Source organism: Indicator indicator, chromosome 5 (assembly GCF_027791375.1).
Source record: "Indicator indicator isolate 239-I01 chromosome 5, UM_Iind_1.1, whole genome shotgun sequence".
NCBI classification, from domain to species: domain Eukaryota; kingdom Metazoa; phylum Chordata; class Aves; order Piciformes; family Indicatoridae; genus Indicator; species Indicator indicator.
The window spans coordinates 15,034,409-15,048,841 of record NC_072014.1 but is presented as its reverse complement, the minus strand read 5'-3'; the positions used below and the strand labels follow the sequence as shown (position 1 = coordinate 15,048,841).

Below are 14,433 nucleotides of genomic sequence, written 5' to 3'. Positions count from 1 at the left end.
TAACAAACTATGTTTCAATAGCAGTACTTCAACACAGACTACTTACCAACAACTACATGAGCCATTCTGGGTGAAGGTTATGGGTGCGATCAAATCTTTTGGTGAAGAATTTGTTCAATTTTGTCCCTCTTCCCACTTAAAACCCTTCACTCTCCTGTTAATGGGATACGGACTGCTCACTGTCCTATACAATTTCCCATCTAAAATGAATGTTTTTAAAAGAGATATTCTAGCTTTCAAACAAGTTCTGCATTCAGAGGCTTTCATTGTTCTTTACTAGGCAGTAGTATAACTCTGAGTCCACTCAGAGTCCTGACTCAAAGCCCTCCTAAATATCATTTTAAAAATTAATAAAAAATATCCACAAACAGACTTTGGATCAAGCATAAGTATTTCATTTCCAAGAAGCTCTTAAGTATATTTGTCAAGGAGCCAATTTTAACCACAGTTTAATCGCCTGCTTAAAAGAGAATTTGAAAAGGTAGATTCCCCACTTTACCTCTGTGGATTTTGAAGAGAAATGAAGTCTCTGCTCTGTACTGTGAACTTTAAAACTAACAGACCTTTGGGTTTTCCCCAGCTGAGAATCACAAGTTTTCCTTTTACCAGGTTTCACACAAAGCTGGGACAATTTGGAACCCAGTTCAGCAAAACACAAACTTTCAGTGAAGAATATGTCTTTAAAGCAGTTTTGGATGAAACTTTACAATCCATCACCATGCAGATCACTTTACAGAGCTTAATACCTGGTCCAGGTGTGGCTGCTTATGGAAGTAACAGGCAATTTGTACCTACACACATTGCTGCCTCCCATAGCCAAATTATTTTAACCTTTTCTTTCTCTCGTTTCCTTTTTTTTTTTTCCCCGGTAGAAATGTAATTTTTGTAGTGTTAGATGACCTTAAATCTCTCTCTTATCTATAAGTTGAAGAATCCTTCTGCAAATGACTCTGGATATGACCTACAGCCCTTCCAAACTAACTTCATTCATAGGATACAGAGACCCACTGAAGATGTGAACATTGGCTGTCAAGGGAATACATCATGTAGTGCCATGAAAGAAAGATTATTGATAGCTTAAAAAGGGCACAGAAAGCTTTACTGAGAGAGAGTACATGGAACTGAGTGAGATGGCAAATCCTTCAATGTTTCTTCTGCACTAGGAGCTTGAGGTGGTGAATCCAATTATCAAAAACCTCTTTCCCAGAAATAGAATGAGTGCTCTGGTTCAGAGGGAAGAGAGTGCAGTAGGCTCAGGAAGCATTTGTGGAGCAGAGTATTTTATCTGTGGCAGTATTTATCTTGCACAGTGACTCAAGTTTCTCTGAAAACCCCTGGTTCAGCACCCTTGGGTTTACAAGAAGGATTCTCACAGTGAAATGAAACAAATGTCATTCTTGATTCAAAACTTGATATAGAGCTCTCCAGAAGGAAACTCAATTCAATAAACTCACTTCTTACCAATGATTCCAGAAAGGTTCCAAGTTGGCAGAAACCTTTCAACTCAGAAGAAACATTTTGCCTTTTCCTTCCCAGTTGCAGCCTTTTACTCTACCCTTAACAACATGGGGCAGAGTACTTAGAGCACTGTACCAGAGACACAGCAATATCAGCAAAATACACTTCTGTGGCCTTTTCTGCCCAGGAGCTGCCTTTAGGTTACATCATGACACCCATGTCTTACAGGCACGCTTTCCTTCTCTCTCTCACCCAGTTCAATACGCAAACACAGAGCCTGTGAGAAGCACTCTGACTGTTTTACTCACTTGCCAAGGGACCTTCAGATAGCACACAGGCCCAGAATCTGTCTCTAAGAGCAGACCAAAAAAAACCAAAACAAACAAATAAACTCACAAAACAACAAATCACAACAACAAAATAGTCAACTGACCAAAAACTTCAAGGTTTGTTTTAACCCTAGAATCAGGGAGAAGGAAGTCTACTGGAATAGCCTGTATTTGATAGTGCAGAGAAGAAACAGTGGAGATCAAAAACAGAGGAGACTCTTCTCCCTGCCAAGTTGCAAGGGTTCCTTGCAAGGTGTTGCATGCTTCAGCTCCTCCTGAAGTCTGTTTCAGGAGCTAATGCTCACTATCTCCCCAGTCTCCCACTTTTTGAGAAAGAAATGGAACATTTGCAAATTTGCAGAAAACCTAAAGTATCTACATTGGTTCTAGCAAGATGATCTCTCACCCACAAAAAGTTCTTTTCACTTTTGTTAAAAAGTAGCATTCACCTGGATTGTTCGTTGAGAAGAGGAAAAAAAGCAGCAGGAGGAAAGAACACCACCATTTATTGTCACAGACATGCACTAGAAAAGGAACATGCCCCTCCATTTACATGGATGCACAGAAAGATATGAATTATAAGGATATAGAAGATTACGAGCAAAACCGGGTTTCAAGCCAGCTTTCCAGCTGGTATAAACTAGTATGGCCCCACTGACTTCCCTTTTCAAACGAAAAACCTAGTGGTACTGAAGCACAGTTGCTTCATGGAGAAAGGATTATGATACAAAGTGCAGACAGAAGGGAGTTGCCAGCGAAGTCTTGAAAAAATGTGCTACTGCCCAGTTGGTATGGGCTGATGCAGCTGCATTGGCTTCAGACAGCAGAGTGCTACACAATTTGACCTACAGCCTACATAAAGTTATGAAAAAAGAATGGTCTCACCCTCCCTATTGTTTCAAATAGCTAGTGTTAAAAAAGTTATGCCTGACACTGGTTAGTAGCCTGTTCCTGGAGTCCCAGCTCTTGTATGTTGTATGTTGTATGTTTTGTGCATGCATGGGGGTGCTTACAGCAGGCACAGTGAACACAGGCAGAGTTAAGATCAGACTTTCCTCTCTGAAGGATGTACCAGGAGACAGCCCTTTCACCAGTAGCTTCATTCACATCCCTAATGTGTAGAAAGGTTTGTGGCTGTTCCAAGGAGGTGCCAGTGGCACTCGAGAACCTCACAGAGAGAAAATGCAGTAATAGGCAACATTACCTTGTTTCCCCTGAGGGAAAACGCAGCCAGAGGGTGTGCAGCTCTCCAAGGTGGTTCTCCTTTACCTGAAGTTGTGTGAATTGAGCTGTAGTGACCAGCTCAGCTCCATCGCTGTAGGTAATGCCTTTACTGGCTTTTTTCTGGGACTCTCTACTTCTCTGGGTCTCCAATGCAGCTCCCAGAAGAGCAGGCCCTGCTGCCATACGTGCGGAGCACTAGCCAGCAAATAGCCTTAGCAGTGCCACGCAGGTTCCTGCTCTGGTGTGGAGTGACCTCCAGCAGCCAGGCACAGCAAGCAATATGTGTGAGGGCTAAAGCAGGTCGGAACAACTTGGGCTCCAAGGTGGGGACTTGCTTTCTACTCCTGGTACCCCCCGACGCCGCACTGCTAGGAGAAGAGGCAAGGGGAGGGCAGCAGCTCTACCAAATGCCCGGCCTGTAACTCTTCCACTGCCCCTGGGTACAGCCTTCCCTCGGCCGGAGGCAACAGCGCTGCCAGGCTGGCGCCCGGGAGGGGTCCGCAAGGAGGAGAGGACAGGCGAGCAAAGAAGTGGAGCACGCCTGCAGCAGGTACAGCTCCGCAGAGGGTGGGAGGAAACACCGGGTGCCCAGGAGCAGCGGCCGGGACTCCGGGGGTGGGGGCTTCTCCCCGAGTCCTGACGTAAAAACTAAGTGGGGCTACCCGCTCTGGCTTCTTAAGGAGCGCGGCGGCGCCGGGCGCGGAGAGCCCTACCTGCCCGACCCAGCCTGCACGCCAAGCTGCGAGGTAAGTAAGGGGCTGCGGGCGGCGGCGGCGCCAGGGCAGAGCACGGGTGGCGCTGCCCCGGCTCCGGCTGCGCGGGGGGAACCGCGCAGGGCTGGCTCCCAAAGACCGCTCAGTGCCGAGGCGGGAGCCAGCCCTGCTCCGCGGGACCGGATTCTGCGGCTTCGAGCTCTTGGGTCGATTGACTGCCTATTTGTAACTGATCGCTCCTACAGAGCGAACCGTGGTAACGAATGAGCTAATTAACTTCTATTGTCATTACTGTAAGGCACTGCTCACGACTGGAAGCGGGAGGGAGTCAGAAGGTTTAAGTAGTGCACACAAACTCCAGGTTATGGACAGAAACAACTAAAGATTGGAGGGCGAGGGGGGAATTGCACAGATGCGTTTGCTGCAGCACAGGTAAGAGATTACTGAGATTTGACATTTCCCGAGCATCCCCTCAGCTCTCAGCCACTTGGGGGGAGAAAAAAAAGGCGACAACAAAACTGATCCCTGACTAACAGCAAAACGCTGTCCGAGTTTGACCAGGCTATAAGGACTAGTGGTGGTGGCTACTGACCCTGACTAATGCCATTCACACATTCATATTAATGCCCTGCCAGCGCCCTGTCCAGGGCAGTGCCTTTGCTCACACCTCTGACAAGGGTTCTGGATCTGCCCTTCTCTTAGGCAGTTTTACAAAGCAGAAAGTTTCCAAAGGCAAAAAAAAAAAAAAAAAAAAAAAAAAAAGGCAAAACAACCAGTTTGGTTGTTAACAGTGCAAACCAGATGGCCCCTATCCAGGTGGTGGAACCAGCCTCAAAAGCCAATTTTAGTATAATTCCTTTCTTTGAACTATTTCTTGTGGTTGGACTTTTTTTTCCTCCCCACAGTCACACGTGAGATGCTAGGTTGTCTTGTTAACTAGAATCTTGAAAAGAAAGTTAATGATATCTCTTGAAAAGGTCTGAATAAACAGATGTATGCACATATGCACAGCATATGTATATTGCATAGCATCTATGTACAGGTGTCTGCTGCCCAGTGGAAAGGCTCTGATGCATGAACAAGTAAGAATGAAGTAGTGACTCACAGGATGTCTTCAGTTTTGCTTCTGAGAAAGCAACCAAAACCTACCTTGTGTAGTAGGGCACAAAATGATTAACTGAATGGTTTAGGTTGGAAAGACCTTAAAGGTCATCTAGTTCCAACCCCCCCACCATGGGCAGGGATACCTTCCACTAGACCAGGTTGCTCAAGGCTTCATCCAGCCTGACCTTGAACACCTCCAGGGAGGGGGCATACATGACCTTCCTGGGCAACTTGTTCCAGTGTCTCACCACCCTCACTATAAAGAATTTCTTTCTAATATCCAGTCTAAATCTACCCTCCTCAAGCTTCAATCCATTCCCTCTTGTCCTATCACTACAAATCCTTGTAAAAAGTCCCTTCCCAGCTTTCTTGTAGGCCTCCTTCAGGTACTGGAAGGTCACTATAAGGTCTCTTCAGAGCCTTTTCTCCAGGCTGAACAGCCCCAACTGTCACAGCCTGCCCCCATAGCTTCAGCTATGGTTGCTCCAGCTCTCTGATCATCTTCATGGCCCTCCTGTAGATCCACTCCAGCAGTCTGACGTCCCTCTTATGCTGGGGTCACCACAACTGGATACAGTACTCCACGTGGGGTCTCACAAGAGCAGAGCAGAGGGGCAGAATCACCTCCCTCATCCTGTTGGTCACAGTTCTTTTGATACAGGCCAGGATACAATTGGCCTCCTGGGCTGCAAGTGCACATTGCTGGCTCATCTTGAGTTTTTCATCGACTGACACCCCCCAAGGCCTTCTCCTTGAGGCCAGCCACTCTTGAACCACTCCTCACTCAGCCTATATTTGTGCTTGGGATTGCTCTGGCCCAGATGTAGGACCTTGCACTTGGCCTTGTTGAACTTCATGAGGTTGCCTTGGGTCCACCTCTCAAGCCTGTCCAAGTCCCTCCAGTGTGTCAACCTGACCACACAGCTTGGTGTCATCCACAAACTTGCACTCAATTCCACTGTCCATATCACCAACAAAGATGTGAAAAAACACTGGTCCCAGTATGCACCCCCGAGGAACACCATGTCACTCCATTTGGACATTGAGCCATTGATCACAGCTCTCTGAGTGCAGCCATATTGCCACTTCCTTATCCAGCAAGTGGTCCACCCCTCAAGTCCATACTTTTCCAGTTTGGTGACCAGGATGTCATGAGGAACAGTATCAAATGCTTTACACAAGTCCAGGTAGATATCAGTTACTCTTCCCTTATCCACTGGTGATGTAACTCTATCACAGAAAGCCACCAAATTCACCAGGCATGATTTGCCCTTGGTAAAGCAAGTCACCTCTTCTTCGTTTTCTGTATACCTTATCAAAGCCTTCAGGAGGCTCCATGATCTTGGTCAGGCACAGAGTTGAGGCTGACTGGCCTGTAGTTTCTGGGGTGTTCCTTTTTTTCCTTTTTGGAGATGGGGGTTATGTTTCCCCTTTTCAGTCAGCAGGGACTTCACCAGATTGCCATGACTCCTTGAATATGATGACAAATTCATCTGCCAGTTCCCTCAGGACCTGTGGGTGCATCTTGTCAGGTCCCATGGACTTGTGCACCTTCAGATTCTTTAGATGGCCTCAAAACTGCTCTTCACTTATAGTGGATAGATCTTCCTTTTCCCACTCCCCACTTGTGTTTTCTGTAGCTTGGGTGGTACAGCTGGAGTTCTTGCCAGTGAACACTGAGGCAAAGCAGTCTTGAGCACCTCAGCCTTCTCCATATCCGTCGTGACCAGGTCTTCATTTGCCTTTTGGAGAGGCCCCACATCTTCCCTAGCCACCTTTTTATCCCTGATGTACCTGAAGAAATTCTTCTTACTCCCCTTTATGTCCCTAGACAAGTTGAATTATATCTGCACTTTTGCTTTCCTAACCTGATTGATCCCTGTCTGTTTGAACAACTTCTTTTTAGTACTCCCATGTGGCCTGTTCCTCTTTCCTTTGCTTATATACTCTTATTTTTTTCTCAAGTAAGTCCAGGAGCACCTTGTTTGTCCACACCAGCCTTCTGGCCACTCTTGCCTGACTTCATCCTTCTTGGAATGTACTGCTCCTGGGCTCTAAGGAGATGGTTCTTGACTACTGACCAGCTTTTTGGGCCCCTCTTCCCTCCAGGGCTGTATCCCATGGCAGTCTGCCAAGCAGATCTCTGAAGAGGACAATGCTTCTGGAAATCTCAGTAGCAGTATAAGAACACCACCATTACCACCACCACTGTCATAAGTGACATCCCACTAGGCAGTGCAGTGTGAGAAGGGTGTGCTTTCCTTCTGTTCATTAAAAGAAACATTCAGATCCAAGGCTTATGCCAGTTCTCCTCCTCACAGGATCCCAAAAAAAAAGATCATATTAAAATAAGATCATATTAAAATAAGATCATATTAAAGGTGACTGTAAGCACTTGGAGAGTAAAGTCTGAATACCTCCAAAATGTTCCCAGAACCTGACCATGTAGCCAAATAAGAGACTAGGTAAGAATGGCCTGGCCAGGGCTGAAATCTCTGCAGAGCCCTTTAGCTGCACAATGAGGTACGTTCCACAAAGCCACTTACCTTTCCCTGGTCTTGCTCACTGGCAGTGGCTGGGTTAGCTTTCTCACACAATCCATCTGCACAAACTTACTCTGACATTTTTCATTACATAGCAGAGAAACATTGTGCTCTAAATGATTTCTTAGTCTTTCTACACAAAAAGCCAGGTTCTTACTAAGGTGATCTCATTCAGAGGTAGCTTCTCCACCTCCAACAATCACACCATAAGCATAAAAGAATGAATACTCAAGAGATCTGCACACAAATTAAACAGAATTGTTTGTCCTTAAAACCGATCTCAGGTGTTGCTCTTTTCCACAAATGGGAGGTTCTCCATATGCCATGAGTTACACTAAAAACAACCCCCAAACCTGTTAGAAACCTGTATCAGAAATGTAATAGGAGGAATACTAGAAGCATGCTAGAAAATGAATAATAGAAGCACTTACTAGAAATGAAATCTGATGGAGACAGGTGAGCCTTCCTGTCCCCAAAAGTTTATAATTTTATCATTCTATAGCTGCTTACCAAGTTTCACAATTTAAACGTTACAGACAATTGCTACAGCAATAACCATGAGTACTTTAAATACTAAAAATCTCAGTAGAGGAAAGACCTGCTCAAGAAGGTCCAAAGGAGCTCCACAAAAATGATCAGAGGGCTGGAACGTGTCTCCTGTGAGGACAGGTTCAGAGCTGGGGTTGTTCAGCCTGGGTAAGAAAAGGCTTCAAGGAAGACCTTATGGCAGGCTTTCAGTACTTAAAGGGTGACTACAAGAAAGATTGGGTCAGACTTTTTAGGAGGGCCTGTTACAACAGGACATGGGGTAATGCTTATAAACTAAAAGAAGGTAGATTTAGATTAGATGCAAAGAAGAAGCTCATTACCACAAGGGTAGAGAAACACTGACACAGGTTGCCCAAAGAGGTAGTAGAAGCCCCATCCCTTGAATGGAAACATTCAAGGTCAGCTGAGCAACCTGACCTGCTATGCTGTGGCTTTACCATACTCTCTTTTCAGAGCTGTTCTGCATTCTAGCTGGTAGAACTCCTGTTCAATGGATGGGTTTGCAACCTACCATTAATTCATTAGAACACACTTTCAACAGTTTTCTACCTACTATCTGCAGACTACGCAAAAAAAAAAAGCATACACAGATCTCTGAGGAGAAGAAAAAGTTAACCAACATCTGAAGTGTCTTCTATATCATGCTTTGTTCATGCATCTAACAGTGAGTTTTTCAGCTTCTTTTGGTTTTGTTACATTTCAGTGACACAATGGACCTTAGAAACAGAGGAAGAATCCACTGCAACATGAGACTCACCTGCACTCTGCTAATCATGGGAGCATTCTGTGTGATGCCTTTCCTCTGCCACAGCCAGATTGACCCACTAGCTCTTGGGCGAGCAGACCCCCACTGTTGGGAATCCTCCTCAGCTCTGTTACTGGAGATGAGGAAGCCTCGCATTTCCGACTCCGTCAGTGGCTTTTGGGACTTCATGATCTTCTTGAAATCATCAGAGAACTTGAAACATGGGGCTCTGTTCTGGGACCTGGCTCAGCTCTTCTGGGATATCTATGTGGACTGCGTGCTCTCCAGAACCCATGGCCTAGGAAGAAGGCAGCTAGCAGAGGCAGAACAGAGGATTGCTACTCTACATTCCCAGTTCATGGGGAGAAACCAAGGTTACTACTTTAATACATGTCTCACTGGCAATAACTAGAACTAGTGGGAAAGAAAAGGGATATAGGAATATTGTGTTATGTGGTGATAGTACAAAAACAGGACAGTGCTGCACAACTTCCCCCCACTTTCCCCATTCCAATATAGAGCTATGTTTATGGTCAAAGTGATCTCAGTAAAAATCTGACCTCCAAACAACCTGAACTCTAATGACAGCTTTTAAGTTTCAGTTCAGTAGGGGAAAAGGGGTAGCAGAAAACAAAGCAAGCAGCACAGCAACTCACCATACAAGGATATTCTTCCACAGCAGCATTTTTATCACTGCTCTGCCAAGGACAGACTGGTTCTTAAGTCCTCATTCTGAGAGGTGCATCACCCCAGGAGTGTGTTGCACTGCTGCTGCTGGGGAGAAGAGCAGCCTTTCAGCAGAAGAGTAGGTAGTTTACTTGCCATCTAGTAGTCAACCACTAGATATTTCCTATTTCCATACTGGTAACTTTGCCCACCATAAAATAGAAGCAGACCTAGGACTCAGATGCGTGCATGCTTTCAGATGCAGCTTCAGGAGGAAGAACAATACCTATGACACTAAATGCTGCAATTCCTAATCTCCAGGTTCCCAGCCCCAGAGCTGAATTCCTAGGCTTAAAGTAAGTGTCTGTATATGTGGTAAGGTGATAACTGGCACCTCAAAGCAGGATCTGCTAGAGGCTTGTCACTTACACTCTCCATTCCTAGCAGGAAGATAAAGCATAGCTTTTCCTAAATCTCACTCCCTTCAATGACTTCAGTTCTGATCCTGCTACCAACAAATGTATCCTTCCTTTGAGAATGTCCACCTTCACAAAGGGACAGGAGCCATAGATGGCTGGAAGTGCTGGTGCTATCAACAACAATGTAGCACAGTGGACCCTCAGGGAGAAGGCAGAACTGAAAGGATTCAGACCCTTATCCCCACTTCTGAGATTGGTGTCTTAGTTATTAAGATATTTGAGGGAAACATCCATGGCATTTACCCATTACAGCATCTCTAAAAAAAAGGGATTGAAGTCCTTACTGTCAAGCCCTTAAAATGTTTTGTGTATAGCAAGGTAAAGATAGGATTTGAGACTGAGAAGATTGAGAGGTCCTTAACCCCATTACCTACAGAGAGTATCCTAGCCATTAAGATAGGATATAGGAGTTGTGTTTGAATCAATTGCCTCAGACTGAAGAACTACTCTTACACACAGGGCCTGTTTCTAAACTCTGAGCCAAACAACCACTATCTGCACTTTAAAAGCAAGGCATGTACCCAGTGCTGCTCTGCAAAGAATCTGACCTATCACATAGCTACAAGAAGATCTTCCCTTTCTTGAGATATGGGGATAGCAGGGAACACAGATCACCCTTCAGGTTCTCAAGTGGTCATAGACACCACAAAAGCACTAAGTTTCTCAGTCCTGACCAGAATGATGCACTTTTGGGTACAAATGGAATGCACCTTTAGATACATGAGGCAGTAGTACTATCAAAAAATGAGATGCCCACCAGGTTAAAGCCCCAGGTGAATTTTTGTTTTCAGGATTGTAGCTTTAAATACCACTGTTTAATTTCCCCCTTAGCCTTTTGTTTACATCTGGCTCTTCATGCCTATATCACACCAGTTTTCCTAAAGAGCTTTTGTTCCAGCCAAGATTAAGCATAACAGTCTAATGTATTTTGAATTACTTTTTTTTTAATTTAGACTTACTTTTGTTTACTCCTATACAGAGAGATTTTAAGCACTAAGTATTTGCACTTTGAAACAAACAATAATTCCTCCCCTTCTCTATTCTTTTATCTCTTTGTTTTGTGAACGGTAATCAGATAATCCGTTTCTCTGTACAATTGATTAACATCAGTCAGTAGCAGGCAGCTTATAGCAGTCACAACCTAAATTTTACTTTTTGGAGGAGCTATCTAAACTATCATCCAAGTCTCACAGTTTCTTGACAAAGCTAGCTGTTCTAATCTTTTTAACCCTACTGCCTTGTTTCGTCAGGGAAAGCAGAAATCAATTGTTAATAACTGCAGATAGAAATCACATCCTAGCAAATGATGAGTAATAGAAGTACACCTTCTTGTATGTAAAGAGATGTACAAGCCTGTTTGCTTAGCCCAGAGAGCAGCACTATCAGCATCTGAGCAACCTTGTGTACTTCCCATCTAATGGTCAAGTATGAAAAATTTTCAGAGGTTTGTTCTAAAAGTCAAACAATAAAACAAGATTTTTTTTTTTGCTTTATCATTAATTTTTGCAACTCTTGATAGCATTCTTATTGCTCCATATTGATTTTTTCATCTTATCTCTCTGAAATATAGCCACAATTTCAATCTGATTGTGGATTGTGTTTTTTGGTTGGTTGGTGGTTTTTATTATTTTTACAAACAAGATCATTAATCAGGAGCAGTCTGTAAACTCCAACCACAGTAGCTCCTTAAACATATAATTGACTTGGAAAAGCATGACAGAGTTCTAGACTTGGCAAAGAAATGCTGATGTTAAGGTGTTGTTAATTCTAGTGTTAGATTTCAGAACTAAAGGATAAATCCCATGAGGTCATTGTGAAAACTGAATATCAGGAACTGAGCTTTTTCTAAGACAAGCCCTCCAAGCAAAAAAATTAGTGAAGTCCTTGGTAAAAGGACTCAATAGAAGTACTGAACAGAACTTCATCACATCTAGGAAGCATTTCTGCAGTTCCCTCTACTTTACCCTCCTGGGAAAACAAGTCTGTCTGAGCATGCACCAGGACAGGGGTAGAAGTATGCCAGGTCCAAACTTAAAGGCTCAAACACTGTTTTCTGAACCCGTCTAGTCCTTCCAGGTCGTAGTTACTAACAGGTCTGAAGATACACTTCAAACTCCACACAATCCATGAAAAGCACCACAAGATCAAAACAGCTCTTTAAGAGTTACCTGACAAACTCCATCCAGCTAACATCTTACTTAGCCTAGCAGCAATTGAGCTTCCCTGGATAACCTGCAGAGAAGTTAGTCAGCTTTAAACTGAGATATGTAGGGAGAGTTCTTTACAGTTGCCTAGCTAAGGCATCTTCCGTAACTCATCCTTTTCCCCTAATAAAACCCAAACACTCTGAAAAAGCAGGCTTCATAACTCCAATACTGGAGTCAGATACATTAAAGCAGTAACAACTGTCTCTTAATGAGCGCCAGGGAGGCCTGAGGGGCAAAGTCTGCTGCACTCTGCACTTGAGGTCTGGTAAATAAACAAGTACTGTGTTGGCCAGTTACTTTTTCAGAAGACAAATACGTCTAAAAGAAATAAAGCCAGTCTACTAGCTTTTGGGGAACACTGCAAAGAAAATGCCCTATCATTCCTCAAGGAAACAATGTGCTACTGAGTGTGAGAGATCTCATCTAGTGTGCAAGGAGGTGGATGACAAGCTGATGACTCAGTAAGACTGTGATCAGACTTGAGTGATTACAAATGCAAGAGTTTTAAAGGGAGAACGAAGAAAAATTACATGCTTAAGGAAAAGATCAAAGTAACTTGTCACTGAAAGAAAACTTGCAAATAAAGGGATATAGCTGTTGCCAAAACAAGAGGTTTAAGGGGACCAGCAGCATCTAAAGATGGAGGAAACATGGATGTGGGAAGCAGAATATTCAGCTGCTCTTTGCTGTTTGGAAATTGATCACTTATATGTATTTTCATGTCACTTTTCAGGGATATTTCCTCATATTCAGAGGTCATCAGTTCTGAAGAAGAAAGGCCCATTTGAAGATTTAAGTATTCGCACTCATAAGAATAGATCTGCATTACTTGGAAGAATCATTGGACAGCTAGGGAAGAAGAGGCAATTACACAGCTAGTCAAATGATTTGTAGATATTTTTTAACTACTCCTCTTTAATTTTTTCATTTTAGTCCCTATGGATGTCAATTTATATGATGGAAGAAGGCCTATAGCTAAGAGCAGTGTATCTCTGATTTACTTGGACTTGTGGAGTTTTTTTAACTACCTATGAAATCAGCCTCCTTAATAAATTGCATGATTTATAAGCAGTTGCCTATTTTAATCTGTGTGTATGTCAGGCTTTTTGTAATGCACATGACCTATTTTGGGTGCCAAATCAGGAATAACTGATACTTAATAAGATACAGACAACCAGAACAGAAAGTTGCCAAAAACCTCCACTGTCTTCAAGACAGGATTAAAGTTGAGATGGTGATGTTTTGTTGTATGCAAAACTGTATACTTGTACAAAGCAACGACTGCTGAAAGACATTTTGCTATTAAAGTAGTACACATTTTTATATTTAAAAATACCTTCCAAAAATATTTTCTATTTTCCAGCAAGAGTAAACCAGTTAACAGGTTTTATCAGCTCACCTCTTTGCTTTCACATGGTATTTTAATATTATTTTCCCTCAATTTTTAAGTATTAAAAACACTAAAAATTTTATACGTTCTCAGTTAAGGTGTTTAATCAGAATTCTCACACATAACTTGAATTTGCTTCTTTTTCAGTTTCAAGTTCTTTGTAGACAAATCAATTTCCTCTGACTGTTATTGATAATTCTATTATGCAATTTTATATTAAACTCATTCACCATAACATTGGGTAGGTAACATTTGATGCTTTGATGAAACATTTCCATTGTCTGCCTGGCTGAATGCAACTACAAAGTTCAGCTTTGCAGGGCAACTACATTTAGAGGCTCATTCAAAGTTTCTTTCCTTGAGCATGTGGCAATATTTGGCTGCCTTTTAAATATTTTTTTCCAAAAAGCCCAAAGTAAAACTCATTTGTTGAATATTCGTCAGCTTGCAGAAATAGGTTTAAGTAGCAAAATGTGTGACTAAAATCTCAAAATGCATACTGGGTGTGAACAAAAGAAATCTTAAACATAGTCCCATTGGGTGAAATGGATCCTACAGAAGCAGACAAAAAAAAAAAACCCTGCAAGAGAGCTCTCAGCTTCAATAGCACCGTGTTTGTGGTTAAAGTCAAGCATACAGTAAACCATTTAAACATTCAAAGACGCAAGAGAACACTGAAGCAGGATGAGCACAGAACACGGTTTAGAATACTCAGCAACACCCACCCTGCCCCAGCTGCCTCTGTTCTCAGCAAGAGTGCTCTGCTACCATGCGGGAGGGGCAGGAAGGAGGTAAGGGCATTGTTACAACAGATCTGCTCACTCCTGTTGTTAATTATGTAAATTAGATTAATATATCTAAAACCCCCATTGTGCACGACTTTGTGTTAACAGGGAGACACAGACCTCACCCACAGTCCTTACAGCTATTAAGACCAGCAACTGATAAAGTGAGTATTAAGGGCTGTACGCCTCAGTTGAGAAGGATTGGTATTGTAGTAGATCAGACGTTACCTGCTCCCACATG

General features: G+C 43.2%; 1 protein-coding gene across 1 annotated transcript; it reads left to right on the top strand.

The window, feature by feature from the left end:
• The first annotated feature begins 8,630 nt into the window (after positions 1-8,630).
• FAM237A (family with sequence similarity 237 member A) lies at positions 8,631-12,896 on the top strand. Its single transcript, XM_054381397.1, has 2 exons — positions 8,631-9,039; positions 12,751-12,896. The coding sequence occupies exons 1-2, from the start codon at positions 8,631-8,633 to the stop codon at positions 12,894-12,896; spliced, it is 555 nt and encodes a 184-aa protein (XP_054237372.1).
• Positions 12,897-14,433: the final 1,537 nt, after the last annotated feature.